Source organism: Delphinapterus leucas, chromosome 18 (assembly GCF_059928025.1).
Source record: "Delphinapterus leucas isolate spDelLeu-1000000601 "Yukka" chromosome 18, BTC_Dleu_Yukka2, whole genome shotgun sequence".
NCBI lineage: Eukaryota > Metazoa > Chordata > Mammalia > Artiodactyla > Monodontidae > Delphinapterus > Delphinapterus leucas.
Genome location: NC_143146.1, coordinates 14,509,553 through 14,536,367, shown reverse-complemented (window position 1 = coordinate 14,536,367; position 26,815 = coordinate 14,509,553). Strand labels below are relative to the sequence as shown.

The 26,815-nt window shown below is 39.4% G+C and overlaps 1 protein-coding gene across 1 annotated transcript in view; it reads right to left on the bottom strand.

Annotated features, from left to right (window-relative positions):
* Positions 1 to 2,746: 2,746 nt before the first annotated feature.
* The window catches only part of UGGT2 (UDP-glucose glycoprotein glucosyltransferase 2), a 164,843-nt gene continuing 140,774 nt past the window's right edge, over positions 2,747 to 26,815 (bottom strand). The window contains exons 33-39 of the mRNA XM_089899419.1: positions 26,147 to 26,231; positions 22,716 to 22,898; positions 20,263 to 20,423; positions 19,531 to 19,645; positions 12,182 to 12,298; positions 7,587 to 7,713; positions 2,747 to 4,721 (exon numbers count right to left, since the gene is read on the bottom strand). Coding sequence (XP_089755545.1) covers positions 4,699 to 4,721; positions 7,587 to 7,713; positions 12,182 to 12,298; positions 19,531 to 19,645; positions 20,263 to 20,423; positions 22,716 to 22,898; positions 26,147 to 26,231 — 811 coding nt within the window. The 3' untranslated portion in view covers positions 2,747 to 4,698. The remainder of the gene's footprint in view (positions 4,722 to 7,586; positions 7,714 to 12,181; positions 12,299 to 19,530; positions 19,646 to 20,262; positions 20,424 to 22,715; positions 22,899 to 26,146; positions 26,232 to 26,815) is intronic.

Sequence of the window (26,815 nt, the reverse complement as noted above, 5' to 3'; positions counted from 1 at the left end):
TGGATTTGGAAGGGCCACTGGGAGAAGGAGTTCCAAGGTCTTCCTGAGGAAATTGGAATTGAACATTGTTAAAAAGCACGAAGGAGAAACCACTGCTTGCAGCATTTCTTGGTGGATATAAGTCTGTGTTATTTGCATGTTTCCCTGCTCTTACAGGAGATTTCTATAAGAATAGTGTCTCATTTGTATGTATGTATTTATCTATGTAATGGATTTTTTAAGACTGGGTGCCCTAAGTGGATGTGCTTTTTCTCTCTGTGGAAGATTCTTTAAAGATAGCAAAGGATAACTCTTCTAACAATCCTTCACTGTATTACAGTTTTCTTAGGATTTTATTAATACTCCTTCACACATACCACCTGTTGCAATGTTGTATTTCCTGCAGTGCTTATGCTTTTGTTGCCGCAGGTTACTAAAACCTCATAAAAGTGGAAAGACCTCATTCTACAGTGGCAAGATTTTAGTGCAGGCAAAATAGCTTCTCTTCCTCTTGGTAGGTCAACATGCAGTGAATGCTCTGTACAACATGGCCTTAGGCCAGGGGAATTTTGTCTCGGACGCTGTGCAATGAAGAAAAATCACATCATCAGATCCCAAATAAGGCTATTTGTCCTTATCCAAGAGCTTTTACCCGATATAGTCAGGAATGATGTTATGAATAAATTTAACTGTTAGGAAACAATGCAGGCATAGAAGTACTCCCGGAGAGATTCTGGATTAACACTGATGAATGTTGAGAGCCCTTCACTGCACTTTAGGGTCAGATCACCAAAGCGCTCCACGTACTTGACAAACTCCCCTAGGTCACCTTGTGCACCCGGCTCCAGCCTCCCCACCCCCTCCTCTCCTCCTCATCCTAAAAGGAACAAAACTACCCCCTTGCTAGTCTGCGCCCGGTGTGCACTTCCTCCTACTTCCCTTTGCACCTAAATGTCACTTTCTCACGCCTTCCTGACACTTTCCCTGCCCAGCATTTTCATTTGGATATTTAGTGAATGCCACTTAAACTGGCCTAGTAACTTCCAAAGGACAGCCTCGCGCACTGTAGGTACTTAGATATTTGTTGGATTTGTTCAGGTTAGGAAGACCTAGATTATTGGCCTTCGGACGAAACTGGAAACATTTTTCTGGTGGAAGCAGACTGTGGGAAAACAAAGGAAAGCCTACACACCAGTGGTGGGTTTGCTGACTTTTGTTTATGAGGGAGTTTGAGCATGGTGCTCTGGACTAGATTAGATACTCCACCGTATGATCAGTTATGTTTACTTCGCAATTCATCGTACTCAACAAGGCTAGTACCAAAATTACTCCTCTGACTTTGCCCCAGATTTTAAACACTGGGCTACCCAGAGCCTTTGTCATTCAAATCTTTTGGTCTTGAACCAGTCTTTTAGAATTTGAATACCTTTTCGTCCTTCAACTGTAATCAAAACCTTTGATTTTAAAGTGAAACCACGTAGGATGCAAACCTTACATAGTTGGGCAGGATCACGATTGAAATACACTTAAATTCAAGTAATTATGAACTGTAGGCGACAAGATGATTCTCCAAATCTGGAGTCTGTAAACGAAGCTGTTAACAGTAGGTTCTAAGTAAAGAGACCTCACTCTAGAATTTCTCAGAAAATAGAATTTGATGTTTGATAAGCTGGGCTAATAAACAGCAAAATGGGGAACAGCTGTCCCACTACCTAACACTTCGACTCATTTTCTGAGTGGTTACAGGGTGGGCTGGCACCCCTGACCACGTGCTGCCATCAGAGAGTTGCCTGTCTGCACGCTCACCACCAAAGTCCTGAACCTTTGTGCCTCACCTCCCTCACTTTGACACCAAAAGTAAGGTCTTAAAATCAATTGGTTCTTTGGAAGAAGGAGGACCCCCTTAAGTCTGCTGAACAGAAGTGGGCAAGACAGGGGCTGGGAAGTGACTGAGACGTCGTGGTACTGAGCCTGGATCCGTTAGCACTTTTCGTTTGATCTCTGAACCAGGGATCTGAGACATAACGTCAGAGCCCTTCGACGAACAGTCTAACGTGTTCCAGTGGGAAGTTAAATGCCACCAACTTCTTTGCTGCTGTATCTCAGAGAAGAAAATTCTCTTAGCTATGCTTTAGTTACTGAAGGATAGTCTGACTTGACATATACCTATTGCCTTGAACACTATTCATCTGGGTCTTCTCCTGGGTGGTAGCAGCTGTCTGTCTGGTTGCCTCCCAGGCGCTGGACCTGACCCATGGGAGCAGCCGTTTCTTTGGGCAGCCTCCCATTTGTGTCAAACGACATTTTTACTATTAAAGAAAAGCCTGATTTTGTCTGTAAGCCCAGGCTGACGGCCTGTGGTGCTTCCTGGAAGTATTCTATTCTCTCCCTCTAGGAGCTTCATTGTTCCCTGAACTTGAGGATAACTGGAGCCGAAGGATGGGCACTTCCAACATCTAACCACTTGTACCAAAGCATCTGGGAGGCATGAAGACTTTGGACTGTCTTCAGTCTTATATTCTGGGTTTACCTTATACCAAAACTTATACCCCAAACTTAAATGTCTTTTCATGGTTAAAACTCAAAACCTCCTAATTCTCAGATATGCTCTGTTCTGACTTTCCTCTGAGAAGGAGGAAGGAGAAGTGGACTGCAACTTCTCAAAATGGGAAATACTGTTTGTCTCTGCTCGCTCCTAGGATTTGAGTTTTGTTAAAATTTGCTACAGGGCCTGCACCTGAACACCAGAATTCAGGGTCAGGAATGCATGTGGGAGGCCTCGGGCTACCTTCCAGCGCCCTCAGGGCAGCGGAGCTGGTGGCCTCCTGCCCTGCGCTCCAAGGTGGGCTGCGGTTCAGTTCCCCTAGCGCGTCCCCGAGGAGGGCAGAGCTCTGTATGGCGCTGCGCTCTACATGCACTTGACGTAAAAGTTAGCCATTTTATAAAAGAATCTCCCTGTAAAGAAATATTTACAAGTCTGGATTTTTAGATATAAGGTATCATTCATCTGGAAATGAGACATGTAAAATTTAGCCATTCAAATCACAAGCTACAAACTACATTATTCTTCAATTTTAGCTTATATTCTGTGAAGTACAGAATCTAGCATATTGGAGGTGGTAGTTAGTAATAAGTGTGGAAATCGGGTGCCATTACCTAGTGAAGTACCATCTCACAGTCAGCTGGGGCTTCTGCCTGAAGCACCACAGCAGACCTGAGGTAGCTGGGCTGGAGCATCTGGTCTAAGCTAGAAGCTTACAGAGACTCTTACCCTCTCACCAAGCCCCGACTCCAAAGAGGAGTGAACCGGAGACCCCATGGAACTGGGGTCTTCACCCCAGGCCAAGTTACCACTCAAGCCTCTGACAGCATCCCTTAGGACCCTTGGAACCCACAGGAACAATCTACTTCCATTCCAGGCCACACCTGGAACACTCCATTTTATCACAGACAAACCCAAACAAGTAACAAAGGGAAGGTTACAGGGAGAGGGAGAGGCCTTGTGATCTCTCATTCGGAAGAACGAAGCTGCTGGGGGCAAAGTGTTATTTTCAAATACTCTGTGGGCTGTGCCATCCAATAGAGAAGGATTAGGTTTGTTCAGAAGAGCTCAAAGGAGCGAGAGTAGAGACTGCCAGTAGACAGCTTCGGGCTCACTGTGGAACTCTGTACGGAGTTGTCCAAAGATGGACCAGCCAGTCTCCAGAGGCAGACAGTTCCATGTGGCCCTGGAAGGTTCCAAGATGGCTTGAGGGTCCACCTGGCAGGGCCTTGTAAGGGGGGCTGTTCCTCAAACCTCACTTATCACCGGAGTCATCTGGAGAGCTTCTTAGACAATCATGATTTCCCACGCTCACCTCAGCCCTATTCAATCAGCTTCTTCAGGGGACAGGGTCCAAATGACATTGAGGTCTTCTCCAGTCCCAAGATCCTATGATTCTAGAATAGTTGGATAGTTTTTGAACATTTACTATTCCTATTCATCTATTATTAATATAAAACAGGAAAACAAACTGTTTACACTCTTAACTAAGTTTCTATAAAACTAGCCAGTTCTTTTTTAAAAAGAATACATATATACCCCATAAGCCCATGAATATCGTTTTATAAAATAAAAATTAGAAACATTAAAAAAATACAAATACTGCATAGGATTAAAACATCATATAGTTTAGGATAAACAAAATAATTACAGTGTGACACTACTTCCATTTTAAAACAACAGTTAAGGTGTAAATGCGCTTACTTTAAAAAAAAATTATTCGGAGATAACCATGAGTCCTCCTTTCTCAGAAGAAAAAACACAAAATAGATTTCTCTAATTTAAAAGCCTCTTTTGAATGAAGAAATATGGATGCACATAAAGCTGGAATATCCAAACATGTAGATGGTTTGCTAATTCCCCATGAGGACCAGCTAGTCAGATACGTTCTTCTACGTGGTTATCTGGCAAAATTATCACTTTAACTGGTGAAAACACTGTTTTAAGCAATCAGGAAAGAGGAACAATCTAGTTTTAAATACTCAATGGCCATTGCTTATATAACTTAAACTTATTCAATACATTAAATACATGTATTTTTAAATAATTAATTTAAATTGAAGAATATGTCACTGATCCTTAATGAAACTTTCAGAAGTCTTAGCAGTAGTTCCACATTTCCCCAGCAGGTGGCAGATTTCTCGTCATACTTTCTCATCTTCTTACACAGGCCCGTGCTAGAGTTCATCATGTGTCAAAACTGTAGGGGAGGAAAGTTTATTTAGCTCCTGAAATCTCAAACATCACATTAGCTTAAACCTGACTGCGGTATGAATTAATATAATAAAAAGCATAGGTGCTCCCTGAGGATCCTCTTGTTTGTTAGTTTAGTACCTACTTGCTTCATTATGTGCCATAAGAATAGCTCTTTCTATGTTATGGTATCTGTTACATTGTATCGTAACTCCTTGCCTCTTTACCCACCTAGAAGCCAGGTCCCATGACTCTATGAGAACAAGGACCACACATTTATCTTTGTTATCTTCGGGACATAGCACCCTGCCTGGCAATAGAGGCCTTGAACAGTACTGACAGATGACTCACCACGTACAAAGTATCCTGTTATTAATGTAACGGAACAACAAAAAGCAGAAGACATATATGGTCCTCATCTAAGATGGGAGGACAGAGCATTCAAACAGACACAAATACTGTACAAATGTGAGAATCAGTACTAGCGAAGACCCTTAGAGATCAAAATGGTTTCCTCACCTTCCACATCACTGAGCTGTCACATACTGATTTAAGAACACTGAAAATTCAAAATGATATTTTCAGGCAGAAATTAATTAATATACATTTAAAATGGATCCTGTTCCATAATTCAAGATGGCAGACTATATCTCTCCACTAAACTCCACTGGAAAGATAAGAAATATAAAAGGGAATAGCAATAAAGACAATGGGAGAAGTGGTTATGAGACAACACTGGAGCAGAGTTATCAACGAATTTCTAAACGCGGAAAACAGAATACACAGCTGAGATGATGAGTTGATCAGAGACAACAGATCAGAGAAGCCTGGGAAAGCCTCCTAACAGAAAACACTGGTGGGGAGTACATCACCCAGTGAAGCAATTAACTGAAGGACTGTATGGAAAATCTGTGCACGTCAGCTCTCCACTCTCATTCCTTCTTCTGCATTGCAGAAAGAAACAGCCTGGTGTTTATTCCAAGATAAAAAGTGGAAGGCTAAAAATTGAACAGTTTGGGCTTCCCTGGTGGTGCAGTGGTTGAGAGTCCGCCTGGCGATGCAGGGGACACGGGTTCGCGCCCCGGTCCGGGAAGATCCCACATGCCGCGGTGCGGCTGGGCCTGTGAGCCATGGCCACTGAGCCTGCGCGTCCGGAGCCTGTGCTCCGCAACGGGAGAGGCCACAACAGTGAGAGGCCCGCGTACCGGTAAAAAAAAAAAAAAAAAAAAAAGCAATAAACCCAAAAATCTCTTTTGTAAAACCTCTCTTATTTATATATATAACCATACAAAAACATATATACACAGACATGCAATTTTTTTTTAATTAAGATGTGGGTCAATAACATAAATATTCTATAACCTATTTTTTAACTTAAAAATTTGCTGTCAGCACAAATCTGTCTCAATTCTCTTGAAAGGCTACATTATATTTCATTGTATGTATCAGTGTTTATGCAATCGATCCTCTATTGATGGACAGATTCTATTTCATTATTAAAAACAATGCTGTAACAAACATATGTATATATATGCATAATTTTTCTCGTTTAAATGTAAGTTCCTTGTGAATTGCTGGGTCAAAGGGCATATATTTTAATTATTTATGCATATTATAAAATGTCCTTAATTTATACAGCTACTGTAGGTACGAGAGTGCTTACTTGTCAATACCCTTGCTAATGCTGGGTATTATTAATCCTTTAACTCTTTCCAGTTTGAGAAGAGAAACATTTCGTCTCAGTGTTTTATACCTTTAAAATTGCTTGTGAGGTAATTATGTGAATTTTCCTTTCCTCCTTTCTTTTTTGCCTTCTTTCCTTCTCTCCCTTTGAAAACAGTTACACCACTTAGAGAATAATCTTTCTTCTTCTGAATTGAAATGGCATCTTTATACTACAGTGTTAAAAATGCTTGGGTGTGTTTTAAATACTGAACTTCTCAGACAACACACACTGATTTTGTGCAGGAAAACAGAGTCAAGATGAAACAGAATTTCATGCTTATATGAGAAATTTTATATATAATCATTTCAGCCTCCCTAAAAAGTAAAGCTGAGGAAAATAAGAATTATATTCTGAACTACTAGAAAGAATTACTGTGAGGATTAACTAGTCTAACCTGTGAAAGTCTCTAACCTACTGACTGGAACACAATAGAAGCTCAGTACTACTTTTAAAAAAGAGCAAAGGACAACAGGGACAGGCACTGACCAGGAAAGGTGCTTATGAAGCAATCAAGAAGTTAATATCAGCTTTAAAAGAATATCCCACACACATTTATTGGTGTTGAGGATTTATGTAGGGTGATGATGAAATGCTAAGGTAACCTCAGTTTTTTGTTTTACTTTTTTTTTTTTTTTCCAGTTTTTTAAGTCTAAGAAATGGAAACAAATTAATCCAAATCACCCTCTAGTCATGACCAAGGCTACTAGATCCAGGAACCAACTTTTCATGGGGAAACGTATACCATGTACCAGATTAATTTAGGAGACAGGAGGTAATACTGTAGTTAGCTATGTAAGGCTTTTATTAAACTTCAGGGCTTGGATTTTCATATTTAGGAAATTCAGTGTGTCTTAAAGACAAGTGTTTCTTTTACTTTTTTCACCTCTACATTATGTCAGGAGGTTAATACTATACTGACTATGTGATGATCTGAAGCTGTATCCATGGGGGAATAGATTCTCTATCCATGTTTTAAATTTGCGAGCTTAATTCCACATAAAAATGAAATTTGTAATCAAGTCACGGACTTCGGTAAAGAAATTCTGACCTAATCATTTGATAACTTCACCAAGAACTGAGTCTGTAATCTATTCTAATTTCACTTAATGCAACATATCGTTCGTACACCGCTGCAGAATAACTTACTTGCATTTTTCTTCTTGTTTTCAAGGTGATCTAATAGTTGTCGTATCTCAGTATCATACTCCACCCATTCTGGGACAATCCTGGCAGCAGCTTTTAGTTTAGGTTCTTTTGTTTTGGGGTTATTGCACTGAAAGTTTAAATAAAGCTTTGTTAATAAAAAAAACCATGTTCGAGGAAACATAAAGGAAATACTTGAGGACACTGCTATGTCACTAGAGCAAACAAAATGCATTTTATAAAAAGCAGGGCCCTAGGTACTAAGTACTTGAAATACCGGAATTCGTTTAATAGAGAAAGGATCAAGTGAAATGACAAATCATAGTTTATGTAAGCAGTAAGTATTTAATGCAAACACCTCAATCAGAACTTTAAACAAAAATTGTTTAAAGACTTTTTGATGGCTCATAACAAGTCTGTCAAACAATTCTGTAAAATGTTTGCACAAAACACCCAATTATATGACCATCCTGTAAAAGAACACAGAAGACTATATTAATAAATGTTTGATTGCCTTTTCTTCAGACTAAAACCTGGGTTTATATACTTTATGTTTTCCATACACAAGACTATTTATCAGCCTTCAGAAACGTCTTGAGTTTCTTTGGCAAAAGCATTCATCCTCTTTCACATGCCTTTGTTCTCATTAGCAGTTATGATATTAAAAATCAGTTAACTGGAAATCATTTGTCAAAACACTGACAGTTGTGAAATTCAGAGTAGCTCATAAATCTCCACGCCTTAAAAATATTTAACTAGCCTGCTTAATAGGCACAGTGGAAAAGCAATGGACTTGGATCCTCAGTCCTCATGGTTCCAGTTTTTACTAGTAGTAGACTTGGACGGTCCACACTTACTGGTAGTAAGACCTAGTCACTAAAGTGTGTGTGTGTGTGTGTGTGTGTGTGTGTGCGTGTGTGTGTGTGTGTGTGTGTGTGTGTGTGTGGCGGTGGGGGTGTGTGGCGGTGGGGTGTGGGCAGTGGCAGAATCTTAGTTTTTTTCATCTGCAAAGGACGAAATTAAAACAAGATCATCTACAAAGTTCCTCTAATATTTGATCAATTTTAATTAGCAGTTGGTCCTATTATAGAGTTTCTTGGGAAATTAAATCAAGGTTAAAAGGCAAAAAGTAGAGGAGGAGTTTAAGAAGGTTCTGACTCTGGATGTATTTGAAGGTACTGCTGACAAGACTTGCTCATGGGCTGGATGTGAATTGTGAGAAAAGAGAGGCATCAAATATGACCCTAGTGTCTTTGGCTTGAGCAACGTAAAGAATGGAGATGCCACTGACTGAGGCAGGAAAGACTACGGGAGGAGCATAACCTTCACAGAGTTACACAAGCATCCTGTCTGCTCTTCACGAAGCATTAACAAAGAATGTGTCCTGAAGCTCACTTCCACGTGGCGTTTTCTTATAGTTGCCCCAACTTGCTTTCCCCTTCATCCTTCGTGCCTTATGGGAGAGCTAAGTTATGAACCGTGAGCCTGTTGTCTTATTTATTTATGGCTGCGTTGGGTTTTTGTTGCGGTGCGTCGGCTTCTCATTATGGTGGTTTCTCTTGTTGCAGAGCACGGGCTCTAGGCATGTGGGCTTTAGTAGTTGTGGCTTGCGGGCTCAGTAGTTGTGGCTCGTGGGCTCTAGAGTGCAGGCTCAGTAGTTGTGGCTTGCGGGCTCAGTAGTTGTGGCACACAGGCTTAGTTGCTCTGCGGCAATGTGGGATCTTCCCGGACCAGGGCTCGAACCCGTGTCCCCTGCATTGGCAGGCAGATTCTTAACCACTGCGCCACCAGGGAAGCCCGGGCCTGCTGTCTTAATCCCTTCCTCATCCAACATTTTCAGTTCATTGCATTGTGGAATATTTTCTAAAGTAATATATTTCTGAAGTAACTTGAAAACAGTATTTTCTTTGTAGAAATTAATTTCACAGGCAATGTGTTCTATAAAGAAGACAATGGAACTATTTTCTAACTATGTCAGAAACTATTAAAACAAAAATACTATGTTTGTCCTTAGTGTATTCTACAATTCCCCCCCCCACCCCGCTACAATCTCTATCAGCGGTGCTTAAGTGGGGTGACCACGCCCCACAGGGGAACTGTGGCCAGGCCTGGAGGTATTTCTGATTGTTGTAATGGCGGGGGGGGGGGGGGGGGGGGCGGCGGGCCGGCTATGGCCACCTAGTGGGTAGAGGCCAGGGATGCTGCTAAACACCCTCCTGTACAGCACACAGGTCCGCCTCCACAACAGGGAATTACTTGGTCCCAGATGTAAATAATGCCCCAGTGGAGAAACCTTGATTGAAAGGGAATTGAGACAGTATCATGACCTTCACAAAGACTCTCATCCTCACGTTCAATACCAGGAATCATGCTTTTTCCTCTCCATTAGGCCATTTCCTTGGGATTTTTCTTGTTAACTTTTTCCCCAAGAAGATGACCAAAAATAGCATGTTCTTCCATTTTTATTTTAAATGTTTCTGTGGGAGAGATGATGTTGTCCACCAAAATTTATGTCACCGATCCTTCTTCTTCTATGTAGACCTATTGCTAGGAAGTGGCTGCCCATCGAGGAATGACGATCCTTAGCTCCTGTTACAACTGGATGTGGCCACACGACCTATTCCTACCACGGGGCCAAGGCCTTCAGTATCAGGATGTATTCTCCACACTCCTTTCTCCTTTCCCTCCAGATCAACACTATCCAATAGAAATATGATGGAAGCCACACACGCAGCTCTACATTTTCTAGCAGCCACATATAAAAATGTAAAAGGAACCGGTGAAATAAGTTTTAATACTATATTTTGTTTAACCCAATATTTCCAAAATGTTATCAGTCAAAATGTAATCAATATAAAAATTAGTAATGAGATATTTTTACATTCTTTTTATTGTACTGAGTCTTCAAAATCTGATGTGTTTTACACCTTACGGCACGTCTCAATTTACACTGGCAACATTTTAAGTGCTCTATGGCTGCATGTGGCATGTGGCTGCTATACTGGATGGATCAGCTCCAGATGGACACAGACGATGACCGGACCCTAGAGGATGAAGAGGCCACACGATGGATGGAGACTGGTCCCTGAGTCATGACGTACAGGGAAGCTGCTCACTGATCGGACACCCACTTAGGTCTGAACCTGGGTGTATGTGAAACCATGGAAACATGGGCATTTGTCAGAGCAGCTCACGTTAATCTAAGTACTAAAGAACCCAAGGAGACCTTATGTCACTAACATATGAGTCACCACCTTATACAACATAACCTTAACATTTTATGTTATGTTAAGTAATGTTCTTGACCTCTCTTTAGAAATTTCCGTCGCTTTCTTCTTACCAGTGCCATCTTGTTTCTGCTACATTCTATCCCCTATGATTGCAATCTAACATTTTGGCATGCTACTTTCTTTCTATACCTTTCTATACATATCTGGAGAAACATCCCTATATTTTATTGCCCTGTCTTATTTTGTTCAAAACAATGAGTTCTAACATTTTGACAGTCTGTTCTTCAGTGAAAATCTTGTAAACAATTATTCTATACTTTTAGCACATAAAAACAATATGGTCAGAAAAAGAATAATATCTTATACTATTAAAGATAATATATAGTATTGGAATATAATGTCTAGACAGCTGGATAATTAAGTTAGTTTAAAATATTTCATGTCTAGATTTAAACTGTGTAGCAAAAACTGCTTAAAATGAAAATCTAAGAAAAAAACTTCTCAAAAATAATGAAGAAAAATAGACATGTATAGGATAATTTCAGTAGACACAGTTATTTTGGTTGTCTTTATTTGGGAAAATTATTGGCAAGGCAACTAAACTGATGGCATGTTAAGATGGCAGCTAATCCATAAACATTTCAGCCAGCTCATGGCCCTTCTTTCGAAAGGCCTTGTGCAGAAAAGAATGAGCACAGCAGGCCTGGGACCACTACTCTTAGGCCCGTGTTTGCAAGGCTGGCCCTTGGCTGGCACCTGAGAACTTGGGTTTCAGGAGTGTTCCCACCATTCCCGTCTAAGAATGGCTCACTGTGCCTAAACTGTGCAAACCTGTGGTTTACGGTGACCACCGGCCTTCCTTCTGGACGCTGGGAATCTTGGCACGTGCCAGGCAGAGGGGGGGCTTGCCGTGGCCAGGCCCCCAATAAGAATCCTGGGCATTGGGTTTCTGGTAAGCGGCCCTGATAGACCACCGTTCACACGGGTTGTTGTACTTCTTGTAGCGTAAGGAATTAGGGTTGTCCTGGGTCACTTCACAGGGAGAGGACTCTGGGAAGCTTGAACCTGGTTTGCCCTGGACTTCACCCCATGCGCCTTTTCCTGATTTTGCTTTGCGTTCTCTCACTGTAATATCTTCACAGCCATGATTCTGAGTCCTGTGAGTCCTCTTATTGAATCATCAAACCTGGGGGTGGTCTTGGGGGCCCCCAGCACAGCCCTCTACTTGCCAACCTAGGTAAATGTAACAGTCAATAACAGACTGAGCAGCAGGGTGCCCTACGTGTGCCATTCCGTTTGTAATACAGAAAATATTTCTACTGGAACACTTCCGCATCTGCTCATACAGAGGAAGATGCAAACACTCACCAGGTCGATTGTTTTGGCTCTCTGTTTGGATTCATCATCACACCAGGTTTCACACCACAACCAGTCTTGGGGAAGAGACTTAATGGCAACTTCGTAAATCATATTGTTGGGAAGATCCTACAGAAAAAAAGAATGATTTAAACATAGAGGTAGAGAAATTAGGGTCAGAGTGAAAGAAGTTGAAGATGTCATTTAGATTATAAACAGATCCTACAAAAACATGCAAATCTCAGGTGTGTCTGTATTTTGAAGCTTTAAATACTTAATTTGACCCAACAGTCTTGTGTCGTGAATGACCCTGTGCACTGGAACAAAGACCGCACCTGCCCTGGGCTTCACCCCCAGCATCCGAGGTGGAGAGAGAGGCCCAGAAACCCACCATTCCACATGCCCTCTCTACCTCTTATCTGCCTCGAAACACCAGGATTAATCACTTATACCGTGTCTGCTATTACTGTTTATGTAGTCAACACCGCACTCTCCAGATTCTGAGGTGACTTTTCATTTCCCTATCAGCAAACTATGCTCCACAAATATTTTCACATTTCTGCATACTCAGAGCTTTCTAAGCAAAGATCGCTGGCACCTGGGTATAAGGATGTGTAAATGGCAAATGAGCCTAGTATGTTAAAGACAGAGACCTCTGCAGAGATTTAAAGACAACTTTCCCAGAGATACCTGCTTATATATGCCAGGGATTGCAGAGCCCTTCCCAGAGAATATTTGTTTACATTCCAGAGCAAAGGGCATGTTTCCTCTCTCTCCCGGAGGGCCCCAGCAGTACTTGTGTTAGCTGTCCCATCTAAGTTCCAAGATTCATAATTTTAGGGTTCTTCTCTCAACACTCCTATTAATCATCATACTGGAAGTTCTAGCCAATGCAGCAAGACAGGAAAAAGAAATAAATGGTATAAAGATTGGAAAGGAAGCAATAAAACTGTCTTTCTTTGAGGATGACAGGATTGTTTATGCAGAAAATCCTAAGAATCAGTTAAAAAAAAAAAAACTCCTGGAACTAATAAGCAATGATAGAAAGGTTTCAGGATACAAGGTTAACATACAAAGGTCAATTGCTATATACCAGCAACGAACAATTGGAATTTGAAATTAAAAGCACACCATCATTTACATTAGCACCAAACACCACCCCCCAAAACAAAAAAAACAAAAAACCCCAAATAAACCTAGGTAAAAAATCTAACAAAATATGTTCCTCTACATGAGGAAAACTATAAAAGTCTGATGAAAGAAATCTAGGAACATCTATATAAATGGAGAGATATTTCATGTTCACAGACAGACTTGATAGTGTTAAGATGTCAGTTCTTCCCAACTCAATTTATAGATTCAACGCAATCCCAATAAAAGTCCCAGAAAATTATTTTGTGGGTATCAACCAACTCATTCTCAAGTTTGTATGAAAGGCAGAAGACCCAGAATAGCCAACACAGTGTTGAAGAAGAATAACAAAGTCAGAGGGCCAATACTACTGAATTTGAAGTCTTCATATAAATTCTATAGTAATTAAGAGATTGGTAATGGCAAAAGAACAGACAAATACAGCAATGGAACAGAATAGAGAGCCCAGAAATATGAGACTTCTTTCTATTTTCTGCTCAATTTTTTCCTGTAAATGTAACACTGCTCTAAAAAAAAAAGTCTATTAATTAAAAAAAATAAAAGCTAGTTAACTGTTCCCTCTTCCAACACCCTTTTCCTGGGAATCCATTCTTTAAATCCTCAAACAACCTGGTCTGCCATCTTATCTCAGCCACTTTCTCACATGGTCATGTCCTAGCCAAGTCCTCTACAATTTCAATTTCATGCTCCCACTCTCTGACAACCTCTTGATTTTCAGCTTACTCCATCAAGTACTCAGATATCAATACCTTTTGACCCCCACTGGGACCTCCAATCAACTGATCCTACCACTATTTCACTGTCCTTTACCCCCTGATGTCTTCACTCCCCCCCTTCCTTAATTTCCATGGTTAATCATTATATTTAATCCCTTGAATATATTCTCAGTTGTCTTACCATTCTCACATTTAGCTGTACTCGCTTGGCAAAATTATAGTCCTGGTTAAATCCAAAGTCTGCACCTGCCTCCATGCAACTAAACATGGCTGGCGAAACACACAGACACATACACTACACTATACTATTTTATGTTCCCATCAGCAGTGTATGATGGTTCCAAATTCTCCATATCCTTGCCAAAGCTTTTACTGTCTTTTTTATTATAGCCATCCCAGTGAGTATGATGTGGTATCTCATTGTAGTTTTGACTTGAAGTTCCTAATGACCAGTGATGCTGAGCATCTTTTCACGTATTTATTGGCCATTTGCACATCTTCTTTGGAAAAATATCTATTTAAATCCTTTGAGCAGGACTTCCTTGGTGGTGCAGTGGATAAGAATCCGCCTGCCAATGCAGGGGACATGGGTTTGACCCCTGCTCCAGGAAGATCCCACATGCTGCAGAGCAACTAAGCCCGTGTACCACAACTACTGAGCCCACATGCTGCAACTACTGAAGACTGCACACCTAGAGCCCGTGCTCTGCAACGAGAGAAGCCACCGCTCGCCGCAACTAGAGAAAGCCTGCACGCAGCAACGAAGACCCAGCACACCCAAAAACAAAAATAAAATCCTTTGAGCATTTAAAAATTGGTTCTCTTGGGCTTCCCTGGTGGCGCAGTGGTTGAGAGTCTGCCTGCCGATGCAGGGGACATGGGTTCGTGCCCCAGTCCGGGAGGATCCCACATGCCGTGGAGCGGCTGGGCCCGTGAGCCATGGCCGCTGAGGCTGCACGTCCGGAGCCTGTGCTCTGCGACGGGAGAGGCCACAACAGTGAGAGGCCCGCGTACCGCAAAAAAAAAAAAAAAAAAATTGGTTCTCTTTTTGTTTTTAAATTATAAGAGTTCTTTATATGTTCTGGATACTAGTCTCTTATCAGATATATGATTTGCAAATATTTTCTCCCATTCTGTGGGTTGTCTTTTCACTTTCTTGTGTCCTTTAATGCACAAAGTATTTAATTTTGATGCAGTCCTATTTTTTCTTTAGTTGCTGGTACTTTTTGTTTCATATCTAAGAAACCATTGCCTAATCCAAAGTTACAAAGATGTACACCAATATTTTCTAGGAGTTTTATACTTGACCCTCTTACATTCAGGCCTTTGATCCATTTTGAGTTAGTTTTTATATATGGTGTTAGGAAGGGGTCCAATCCATTCTTTACACGTGGATATGCTGTTGTTCCGGCACCTTTGCTGAAAAAGCTATTCTTTCTCCATTAAATTATCCTGGCATGCTTGTCAAAAAGCCAGTGACCATAGATGCATGGGTTTATTTCTGGACTCTCAGTTCTAGACCGTTGATCTATATATGTCTAACCTTATGCCAGTCCATTCACTGTTCCTATTTAAAGGGTACAGTCTGATAAGTTTTACATACAAATATTCCTGCGACACAACGATCACAATCAAGCTCATTGAGTATATCCATCACTCTCAAGTTTTCTTGTGCCTTTTTGCAGTCCTTCCTGCCTGTCCTTTCTACATTCACCTAAGCCAGTTAGTCCCTGGGCAAACACGAACTGCTTTTTGTCCATGTAGACTGTTTTGCATTTTCTAGAATTCTGTATAAATAGAATCATACGATATGTATATTTTTGGCTTGGCTTCTTTAGATCAGCGTAATGGTTTTTAGATTCATCGATGTTGTTATATGTATGAATAACTCATTCCTTTTTACTGTTGAGTAAATATACCACACTCTTTCTGTCCAATCTCGTTTTGATAGACATCTGGGTTTGTGGTAGGCAGTTTCTGATACGGCTCCCGGTGATCTGTGCCTCCCAGTATTCATTCTTTTGTGCAATTATTCCTCCTGGAGTGTGGCTGGACCTAGTGACTTCCTTCTAACAACAGAATATGGCAAAAGTAATGTGATGTCAGTTTTCTGGAAGAGCTTGTGTAGAATTGATACTATTTCTTTCTTTAATGTTGAGTAGAATTCACATAAGTTTGGTAGAATTTAGAAGCTATCTGGGCCTGGAGATTTAAACTAATTTCTTCAATTGTTATAGGGCTATTCAGGTTATCTATTTCATTCTGAGTGCATTTTGGTAGTTTGTGTCTTTTAAGTAGTTTGTCCATTTCATCGAAGTTGTTGAATTTATTACCATAAAGTTGTCTGTAATAGTTTCTCATTATTCTTTCAATATCTGTAGATACTGTGCTGTCATGTCTCTCATTTCTATATTAGTAATTTATGTCTTTTATCTTTTTTCTGATCAGTCTGGCTAGAGGTTTATGTTTTCTTAATTTTATCAAAGAACCAGCTTTGGTTCATAAGAAAATCTATGGAAACATACCATTTTTCCGTTTTTTTCATTTCATTGATTTCCACTCTATTCTTAATTATTCTCTTTTCTACATACTTTGGTTTCAAATTTGCTCTTTTTTTCTAGTTTCTAGGTAGAAGCTGAGGTTGAGAGCCTTTTTCTTTTCTAATATGTACTTAGTGCTATGAATTTTCTAAGAACTGTTTTAACTGCTGTACCTTATCATTCACTTTGTATACAGAAGAGAAGCAGCCTAAGGCTAAAATATATATAAATTCATATGAAATGGTGAATGGCTTGGTTGATTGGTCAGGGGCCCAGAAAGAAGATTAAGGACAAGGGCATGGGTCCAAGGGGCAAAGTAGAAGTGACCCTGCCTATCCCTCCCAGTGACCTTCCTGGGGAACTTGTGCTTATTATCCCCATAACACTGGGAGGTTCTGGGTTGTATCACTAGGTTAGGGGAATCTAGGTGAAGGAATAAAGACCTGGGCCCCTCGACAAACTGTGACAACCAGGAAAGGTCATCTCAGCTTCAGAACTCCCTGTGGGGGTTGTCTGAGGCCTTGGCTGAATTTGTAGAATTCGCCTAATTCTGCTTCCTTTTCTTCTCCAACAGCTGTTAGTCCTGAGAGCACTTCCTAATAAACTTCCTGCAGGCTAATTTCCACTTTAGAGTCAGTTTGTTTCCTGGATAACCCAACCTGTAATAGGCAGCTGAGCAGTAGGTGCTGATGGAAAGAACAGTGGAGGAGGAATATAGCTCGGGTTTTTGTCTTTGAGAAAAGTTCTGGGCAATTACTGGGTCTATTTCAGTAGATTTAACATATGAGTTAGGCATTCAGAGGAGAGAGAAGAGCGAGATAAAGGTTTGGGAATTCTTGGTAGAAAAGCTGGAAATTAAAGCCAGTGTATGTAAGAAGCCAATAGAGCGGGTACAGAATGAGAAGTGGGCCACGGGCAGAAACTTAGAGGATAGCAACATTTAAATAAGAGGTAGAAAAAGAGTAGTTCTCAAATAAACTGTGCTGGGAAAGTCACGGACATCAGAGAAGAACCAGGAAGATTGGATATTATGAAAGCCAAGGGAGTTTCAAGAAAGGAGAGGTCAAAAACGCCCACATCACGAGAAAGGCAAATAAGAAGAAACAAGAAGTGTTCACTGGATAAGAAGATATCACTTTGGCTTTAGTGAGAACTGTTTAGTGGACTGGCGGGAATGGTAGCCAGATGCGTCCGAAGGACAACCATCCCCCAAATGTGGTGATGTAGCGCTGGGAGAGTCCCTCAGATGTTTGCTGGTCTGCTTGAAAAATGGGTCCTTCCCTTAGTTACCCACATGCAGATAACCAGTAGGGTTCCTTATGAATAATCCATTGGGGAAATGACTAAGAATTATAAAAATGTGATATTCATAATTTAAATCTGGAATGTTATTGGGGTCTACTGAGGACTCTACGTCTGTTTTTTACTAATTGGCAATATTGCAAAGACGCTACCTTGCATTTGCACACATACATATTTGGAGTCCTCTCAACTTTCAAGAATGATTTTTTTAAATCAGTCCTTCATCAGTGTGCTCCTGAATCAATCATTAGTATTTTGACCTATAATATTCCATTTGCTCAATTTTTAAACAAACAGCCTCAAATTTCTATATTATCTAGACCCTCCATCACCTCTCTTCCCTATGCCAGACTATTTTTCCCCTCTGTACTATTCCTCAAACATGTAAGGCCCACTCCCACCTTGGGACCTTTGCATTCGATATCCTCTCTGCTTGGGATTCTCACAGATACCTGCGTGCTCAGCTCTTAAGCCTCCATCTGCACGTCACCTGCGTATAGACATATGGCCGCTCAGCTTACAACAACAAACTCTAACCCCTATTCACCATTCTGAACTCTATCATGTTTTCGTGTTTTATTTTTTCTCTAAAGCACTTATTACCTTTAAATATTGTTCATTAATTTATTTAGTTATTTTCCCACTAGAATGAAAGCACCATGAGCTAAGGATCTCTGTTTTGTTTTCTGATGTCCCAGGGCTTAGGAGAGTATCTGACACATAGTAAGTATTCAACAGATACTTCCTGAATTAACAAACATGTAAGGTTCTAGTAAGAGCCTACATTCTTAATTTACTTATTTATTTTTGGCTGCGTTGGGTCTTCGTTGCTGCATGCGGGCTTTCTCTAGTTGCAGAGAGCGGGGGCTACTCTTCGTTGTGGTACACGGGCTTCTCATTGCGGTGGCTTCTCTTGTTGCGGAGCACGGGCTCTATGCACGCAGGCTTCACTAGTTGTGGCTCGCGGGCTCTAGAGCGCAGGCTCAGTAGTTGTGGTGCACGGGCTTAGTTGCTCCGTGGCATGTGGGATCTTCCTGGACCAGGGATCCGAACCTGTGTCTCCTGCATTGGCAGGCGGATTCTTAACCACTGTGCCACCAGGGAAATCCAGAACCTATATTCTTTAGTCACTGGAAAGAGGAATAATAATAAAGAGGCTACAGGGTCTTTTTCTTCTGTTTAAATTGCTAAAATGAGGAAATGAGCAGGATACAATAATGAGGAAATAATGGGATTTGAGAAAAAAAGCATTTGTGAAGAAAAGCAAAATGTAAGGCAGTAGTCAGGGAGGGCACAGGATGAAGGGAGTTTATCTTAAAAATCACAGAGAAAGAGAAATGGGAGAAAGGGAGGGAGGGAGGGAGACACATGTTTAAATGATGATGGAAACAAGTAAGAAAAATTTAGGGTAACAAAGTGAGATAGGGCACATAGTGGAAAGAAGAGGTTTAAGCATGGAAAGGTGAAGATCAAACGCTATTCTGAAAATGTTAGGCTTGAAGTGAAAAAATATGTAAGTCAAGATAGCTAATACAAAATTGCATAAAGGGAAGAAAGAGGCTAAAAATACAAGATTTTGACATCTATAAACAGGGAGATAGAACAGTCTATGTCTATGTATTGAAAATTATTCCATGAATATTTTACTTACCTGATCTAGGTTTGAAAGACTGTTTGGATCTTGACTGAGCGTTTGGTACTGGCCCCGGAGCCTGTCACCTGCTGCGATTCTCCTGAACTTCTTGAGATCCACCACGTATAAGGCACTGCAAGAAATGAAGACTCCTTGAGAGCCTACGTTGTGATTGTCTACAGTGTTGGTATTAACTTTAGATATCCCTGGGTCTAATAATAATGAATCCTTTCATAATTTGCTCCTGATGTCTAACACTGTTTCCAAGGAGTTTGAAGTTTGATATGACGCTGTTAGGATCCACATCCTCTTAAGGTCACCTTAAGTTTTTCCAAGATCTCCTGAAACTCATGGGCCTACAAAACAGTAACAGCTTTGAAGACAATCTTCATTTTGTTATGCGACAAACCAAGTTGAAATCTTCTATAGTAGTTAGGAACAAACAGCTGAGCCATATTACTTGGGTTTAACTCCGGCCTCAGCTATGTACTAGCAGCATAAGCCTGGGCAAGGTACACAAATGCTGTATGCCTCGGTTTCCACATCTATAAAATAGAGATGATAGCAATATCTCAAAAGGTTGTCATAGAGATTTTATGAGTTAATATATGTAAAGTCTTGTAAGAGTGACTGGCATGTAATAAGCACTAGATAATGGGCTGCCATTATTGTATATTTTCCAAGAAAACTGAGTATTGTAATTCAACAAGTTATTTATTCACTCAAAGGTAAGAGTATGACTTTTCTTACCTGATATGGTATTTCCTTCTTAAAAGATGTGATGCCCAGTATCCCGTCTTCCAGAAACGATATCCATCCATTTCCGTGCGGCTATCACAGAAGGGAGTATACCCATAAGGAGCTCCATCCAGATCAAAATCTCGCAGTTCTTTTAGGTCATGTCTCACAACCTAAATAATTAGAATACTTTCTCTGATGAAGACTATAAAATAATAGAAGCCCCTGTAATATGAATCTCAAATCATCATCACCTTGTTGTAGAAAGACAGAGAACTGAGTTTTCCCCACAGTTCTGTCATGTAGCACCAGTTTACCAAATTTCTATTTTTTCCTTTTGCCCTTACAGATTAAAAGAAGCCTAAAATTTACATACCTAGTCTGTATGACAGTGGTCTTACTCATTAATAAGAATAGCTTGTTACATCATTTTTAATCAAGGTATTTTTTAATATTCTTTTTTAAATTAAAGTACAGTTGATATACACCTGTAGTATATATTACAGGTGTACAATATAGTGACTCACAATTTTAAAGGTTATATTCCATTTATAGCTATTATAAAATATTGGCTATATTCCTCGTGTTGTGCAGTATATCCTTGTAGCTTATTTTATTCCTCATAGTTTGTATCTCTTAATCTCCTACCCTTATATTGCCCCTCCCTCCTTCCCTCTTCCCAGTGGTAACCACTAGTTTGTTGTCTACGAGTCTGCCTCTTTTTTGTTTTATTCACTAGTTTGTTTTTTTAGATGCCACATATAAGTGATATCATACAGTATTTGTCTTTCTCTGTCTGACTTGTTTCACTTAGCATAATGCCCTCCAAGTCCATCCATGTTGCTCCAAATGGCAACATTTTATTCTTTTTCTTTTTCTTCTTTTATTTTTTAGGCTGAGTAGTATTCCATTATATACATACACATACACCTCACGTCTTCTTTATCCATTCATCTGCGGATGGACACTTGGGCTGCTTCCATATCTTGGTAACTGTAAATAATGCTGCTATGAACACTGGGGTGCGTGTATGTTTTTGAATTAGTGTTTTTGTTTCTTTCGGATATATACCCAGGACTGGAATTGCTGGGTCACATGCTAGTTCTATTTTTAGTTTTTTGAGGAGCCTCCCTACTGTTTCCCACAGCGGCTGCACCAGTTGACGCTCCCACCAACAGTGCTGGAGGGCTCCCCTTCCTCCACATCCCTGGCAACGTTTGTTATTTGTGTTCTTTTTGATGATGGCCATTCTGACAGGTGTGAGGTGATATCTCACTGTGGTTTTGATTTGTAATCAAGGTATTTTGAACAAAATATATTTTGGTAAGGAATTAAATATACAAGTACATAGCTCTTAATTTCTCAAGGTATAGATTAATACTTCAAAATGATTTCTATGATGTATCTCCATTATTATGTATTGGCAAATATTAGTTTGAATCATAAAGAAAAATCTCTTAATTATTCTCAGTGGCTTCAATGTCATAATGTTAGTATGTTTCATTTTTTAATAGACTCTAGCCTGCTGGAAAAATATTATTGTATATATTGGGGGAGAATAGGAAAAATAAATTTTATGTTAGACAGTATGTTTGGAAATGCTTACTTCATTACGCTTTTGCCTATTTTCTTAGTTTTTAATTATAATGATTCATATTTATCAATTTGAAAAATAATACAAAAGTAATAGAATTTAGAATACAAGTAAATTATAAAGTAGGATTTGAAAATATACTTTTGGTCCTAAATAAAAATACTAACTTGTACATTTGATTTATGTAATATTTATATTTACATATTATTGTTCTTAGAAATTCTGTGTATTTTTTTAAATTTTTAAGAGAAATTCTGTGTATTTTAAAAATATTTTTTACCATTAGTGATTACACAGGCATGCAAGGAGAAAAGGGGAGAAGTCATAAAACCTTCTGGATATATAAATTTTGAAAGCTGAGGACCATAATTTTTTCTGGCCAAATTTAGGACTCTTTTCTTTAAGTGGGAGAATGATGGGATTTGGTTATTGGCTAATTGCCAAAGAATGTGGCCGAAGGTGGAAAAATGAGAGGAGAGTATGTGTAATTGCTAACTTTTCCAGCAAGAAGAAATAGTTCACTTTAAACAAATTTCAGCTCATATCCATAGGAACTCACATAGCTACTTTTATTATGACTAATATAAGTATTTCTTTTATTTTTAATTACCAAAAAACCCCCTCAAAACAAAAAACTACTACTTCAGAGGAAAAAACTGCCTCGTCCTAAGGAATAAATGGTACTTCTGGCAACACCTTTGATTTTCCCCTGGAATGCTGACTTTTTTTTAAAAAAAAGATACTTTGCTTATATGTCAAAATTATGTCTTATGTTTACATAGCGTGGCAACAAAGACAGTAATAAGAAGCGGCAACATAAATTGCATCCCTATACTCAGAAGTGTAAAAAAACAATAGTTAATCTTATTACCTGGTCAGCATCAACAAAAATGATTTTGTCCACCGCAAGAGGAAAAAGGACATCAAGGAAAAGAATCTTATAACCCCAAATAATCCTTTGTTTTTCCGTCTGTTGATGAAGCCACCGGGGCCACCTGTACTGGACTAGTTCATATTGGAATCCATACTCCTCAGCCATGTGAGGGATCACCTCCTAAAACACACACACAAATCAAAGACTATGTTCAAGGAACAGAAAGCAGTTTTTGTTTTGGAGAAAAAATTAACATTTTAAAGGTTAGAGTTTACAAGTTGTTACAAATGAATCGGTAAAATGTCTGAACAGTACTTCTACAACTTACACCTATTAATCAGAAATATGACAATGCTGACAAACATAAAGATGTAAGTAGAAAAAAAACTTTGTAGTTTAAAGGCGTTAAAAATAGGTACACTAGCAGGCTTATTAAATAAGATAATTGTTCCTCTACTTTTGCTACTAATGTTTGACCTGAGAAAACTTGATGATAGAAAGGAAAGCCTCTGGATCGTGGAACACCTGTTCATCAAACACTTTATGCACATGTCACCATGCTGGTTGGTCAGAGAGATAGGAAGATGAAAAGGGTGTACAAAACCCACAAAATTAGTAGTAAATTGATAAATTATATTCTCCATATGAGTTTCATGTTTGAGATTTATGACTATTTAATTCAAGGATTAAAAATACAAGGTAAAAAAAAAATACAAGGTAGTTATTGTGGCATGAATATTTGATATTTGATTCAGTGTCTTATAGGCTTAGAGTATCTTATTCTGTTTAAAACAGGGCAGTTAATTAAATATGTACACTGTTAGCTAAGTTTGGCTCAAGAGCCCAAATATTGAGAGGGATGACGGTAAAGGAGTGGGTAAAGACGGGTCAGCAAATGTAGAATTTGCATTCATCTCCTCAGTTCTCACTTGTAGCTAGTTGCTGGTTATATGCTTAGTTTAATTTTCTGCCTGCTCTTGTAAGAACGATGTAGATTTAAAGTATGTTCCTTGCTGTAAGCATTGGTTTTATCTGTGAGTTGCAAAATGTTGAATTTATGGCTAGAACAGTTACCGGGAGTCACTGCTCTCATTTCAAACTTAAAAAAAAAAAAAACTAGGATAAATTAGAAAAACTTTTTTTTAATTCAACGAATATGTATTAAAATATGTTCACTGAGAAATGCACTATGTGCCAGGCACTATGCTAGGCCCTAGGGATCCAGTAATGAAACAAAACAGACACAAGTCATGGCTCTCGTGAGGCTTACATTTTAGATAAAATAAGTGAAATTAGTAAGGTATCTATAGAAGATAGTGCTATGGAGAAAAATAAAAGGGGAAGGGAAATACAATGAAAGATCAGAAGGGACTGTCATTTTACACAGTGTAGTCAGGAAAGGGTTATTCCCAAAGTAGGTATAATTCAGCGAAGATCTGAAGGAAGAAAGAAGGTATGCTTTTAAAATTGAAGGGAAAAGATCTAGGGTACTAGCAATTTCTGTTTCCGTATCTGGCTGCTGGTTACACAGGTGTTTTAAATTTGTAAAACTTCATCAAAGTTGCACATTTACCGTTTGTACACGTTATATTTCCCTGAAAAAAATATAAAAGGTAAAAATTTCGAGCAAAAAGAACAAATTACAAAAAGAAGGAAAATGTTATTTCAGATATGGTATCACCTTTGGCCATGCAGCAGAACAAGGCTTTTTTCCACACATAGCATTGTGTTTCTAGTGAATGATATAATTTCCTGTTAAGAGAATCTTCACATTGTATCATCTCAGTATATGCAGAGTTAAATCCCCCGATGCAGTGTTGCATCACATGTTAAAAGTTTAGTAACAAACTAGTAAGACTTCTTGTCTATATTTATGGGTTCTTTTTCAGTTTACAAGTAAGTACAGGAGGCGGCACTCTTGGTGGTGGTGGGGAGGGTAGAGGAGCTGTTTCATAAGTGTTAAGCACCTGGGCTTTGAGGTCGGAACACTTGGGCTCAAATCTCAGCTACTAATTAGCTATTTGATCTAAGGCCTGTGCCATAAAGGACAAATCCTGCTCAAAGAATGGTTGGGACCTTTGCCCTTCGCTCCTGGGAAGTAAATGCTAACCTTGGAATATCCTGCCTGATGAGAATGTCTGTATTTACCTGGGGACCTAGGGCCACACCAGATAGTCTGTGCTAACAATGTGATTTATGATGGAGACCTTGGGCCACAAGATATCAGCTCAAGCTCTGGAGGGGCTAGATGCTAAGGTCAGTCATGGTGGCCGTCAGGTGGGTCTATGTACCCAACTCCCAATAAAAACTCTGGACGGCAGGTCTGAGTGGGCTTCCCTAATTGGCAACACTCCATGTGTACCGTCACAGTTTTGCTGGGAGGCATAAGCTCTGTCCACATGACTCCACGGGGAAAGGACAACTGGAAGCTCGGTGTGGTGTCCCCTGGATTCTACCCTATGCATCTCTTTGCTTTGCTGATTTTAATCTGTATCCTTTTGCTGTAATCAACTGTAATTGTGAGTATAATTGCTTTTCTGAGTTCTGTGTGTCCTTCTAGTGGGTTTCTAAACTTAAGAGTGGTCCTGGATACTTCCCAACTGTGCAGGCCAGATATGTAACTTCTGAGTCGTGGTTTTCTGGGAATAGGACTTTATGAAGAGCAACTGAATAATGTAGGTAAAGTACTTAGCAATGTGCCTGGCAACACCAAGGAATAAAAGCATGGTTGCCTGTTTTTATTTCTGCTTTCACAGCTGGTTTTGGTCTAGAAAGAAAATTCCTCTGAACTGCTGTTGAATGAGACCCTAACTTGCCTGGAATCTGATTAACAGGAAGAAACGGGGTACACTCTGTGGCAAGAGTGTAGGGCTGAGTAAAGGGTAACAGATGTTGGCCGTCGAAAAACTTCTAAATACAAATTGCTGGAGACACTACCTAGAGTGCCCACATTACCACACCAACCGATGGCACCGCATGTGATACCAGAGCCCCACTCTTCTTGGTCCTATCAAACTATTCTCTGTGGTGCAGTTTTCATATTTTCTACTGTTCCTGCCTTTCTTTGTCAAAATATGACAGAATCTAATTCTTTTAATTAACAATCTGTACATAGTTTTCATTGCCAACTTTTCTTTACTTATTGTTATGAAAACCCACTAATCCTGATTTTGAGTTTACTTAAACATAAACCATCTCCTGCTGTGTTTTTAATCACTTCTTTAAATAAAAGCTGCATAGAATTTTTCTTAAACTAGATTAAAAAATACTGATTACCAAGGTTTTAAATTGATTACATATAGTAATTTGAGTAAATATACATTTCAAAAGACTCATTCTGAAAAGAGAAATGTTATGTGAACTTACAATGATATAAAGAATTTACTTCTGAAATATTAACTACTCTATTAAAAAGTTAACGTACTTACTTTAAATGTTGGTGAGAGATAATTTTTAAGAAACCAGAACTTCACTGGCGTTTTGGTGTTCCGTAAAACAGAAAGCATCATAATTCTGCATAAAACAACAATAAACTCCATAAATTAACATTAATAGGGGTTCATCCTACCTCTCTTAAGGCTTTTAAATATTTAAAGATATTAGTTGGTAGTTTTCACTATGAATTATGGAGAAATAGTGACGTATCTTCAAATATTATGGCTGCTCAGCAAGTATGTAACGTATAAGAATATATGTATATATACACATATATTGTATATATGTAAGTATGTGTGTGTGTGTGTATATATATATATATATATATATATACACCTGGTATAGACTAAATTGATTGCTTTTTGTTTGGTCCAGCTGACAAGAGAAAGAAGCTAGTCTGAAACAGTCTTGTTTAGTTAAACTAGCGTCTAATCTTGGCTCTGTTACTGTGTCACTAATAGCAGGTGTGTAAACCTTGAAGGGCTGAACAACATGTCGTATTTTGATAAAGTCACTGGACAGGCCACTTGTTTTGCTATCCTAGACCTCTGGTTGGAGAAGATACAGATGTATCTAAAGTACATCTTAAAATATCAACACATATTCAAACATTTTTGAGGCGTTCTCTGTGATCCTTCTATAGAAGCAGTTAAAAAATAGCC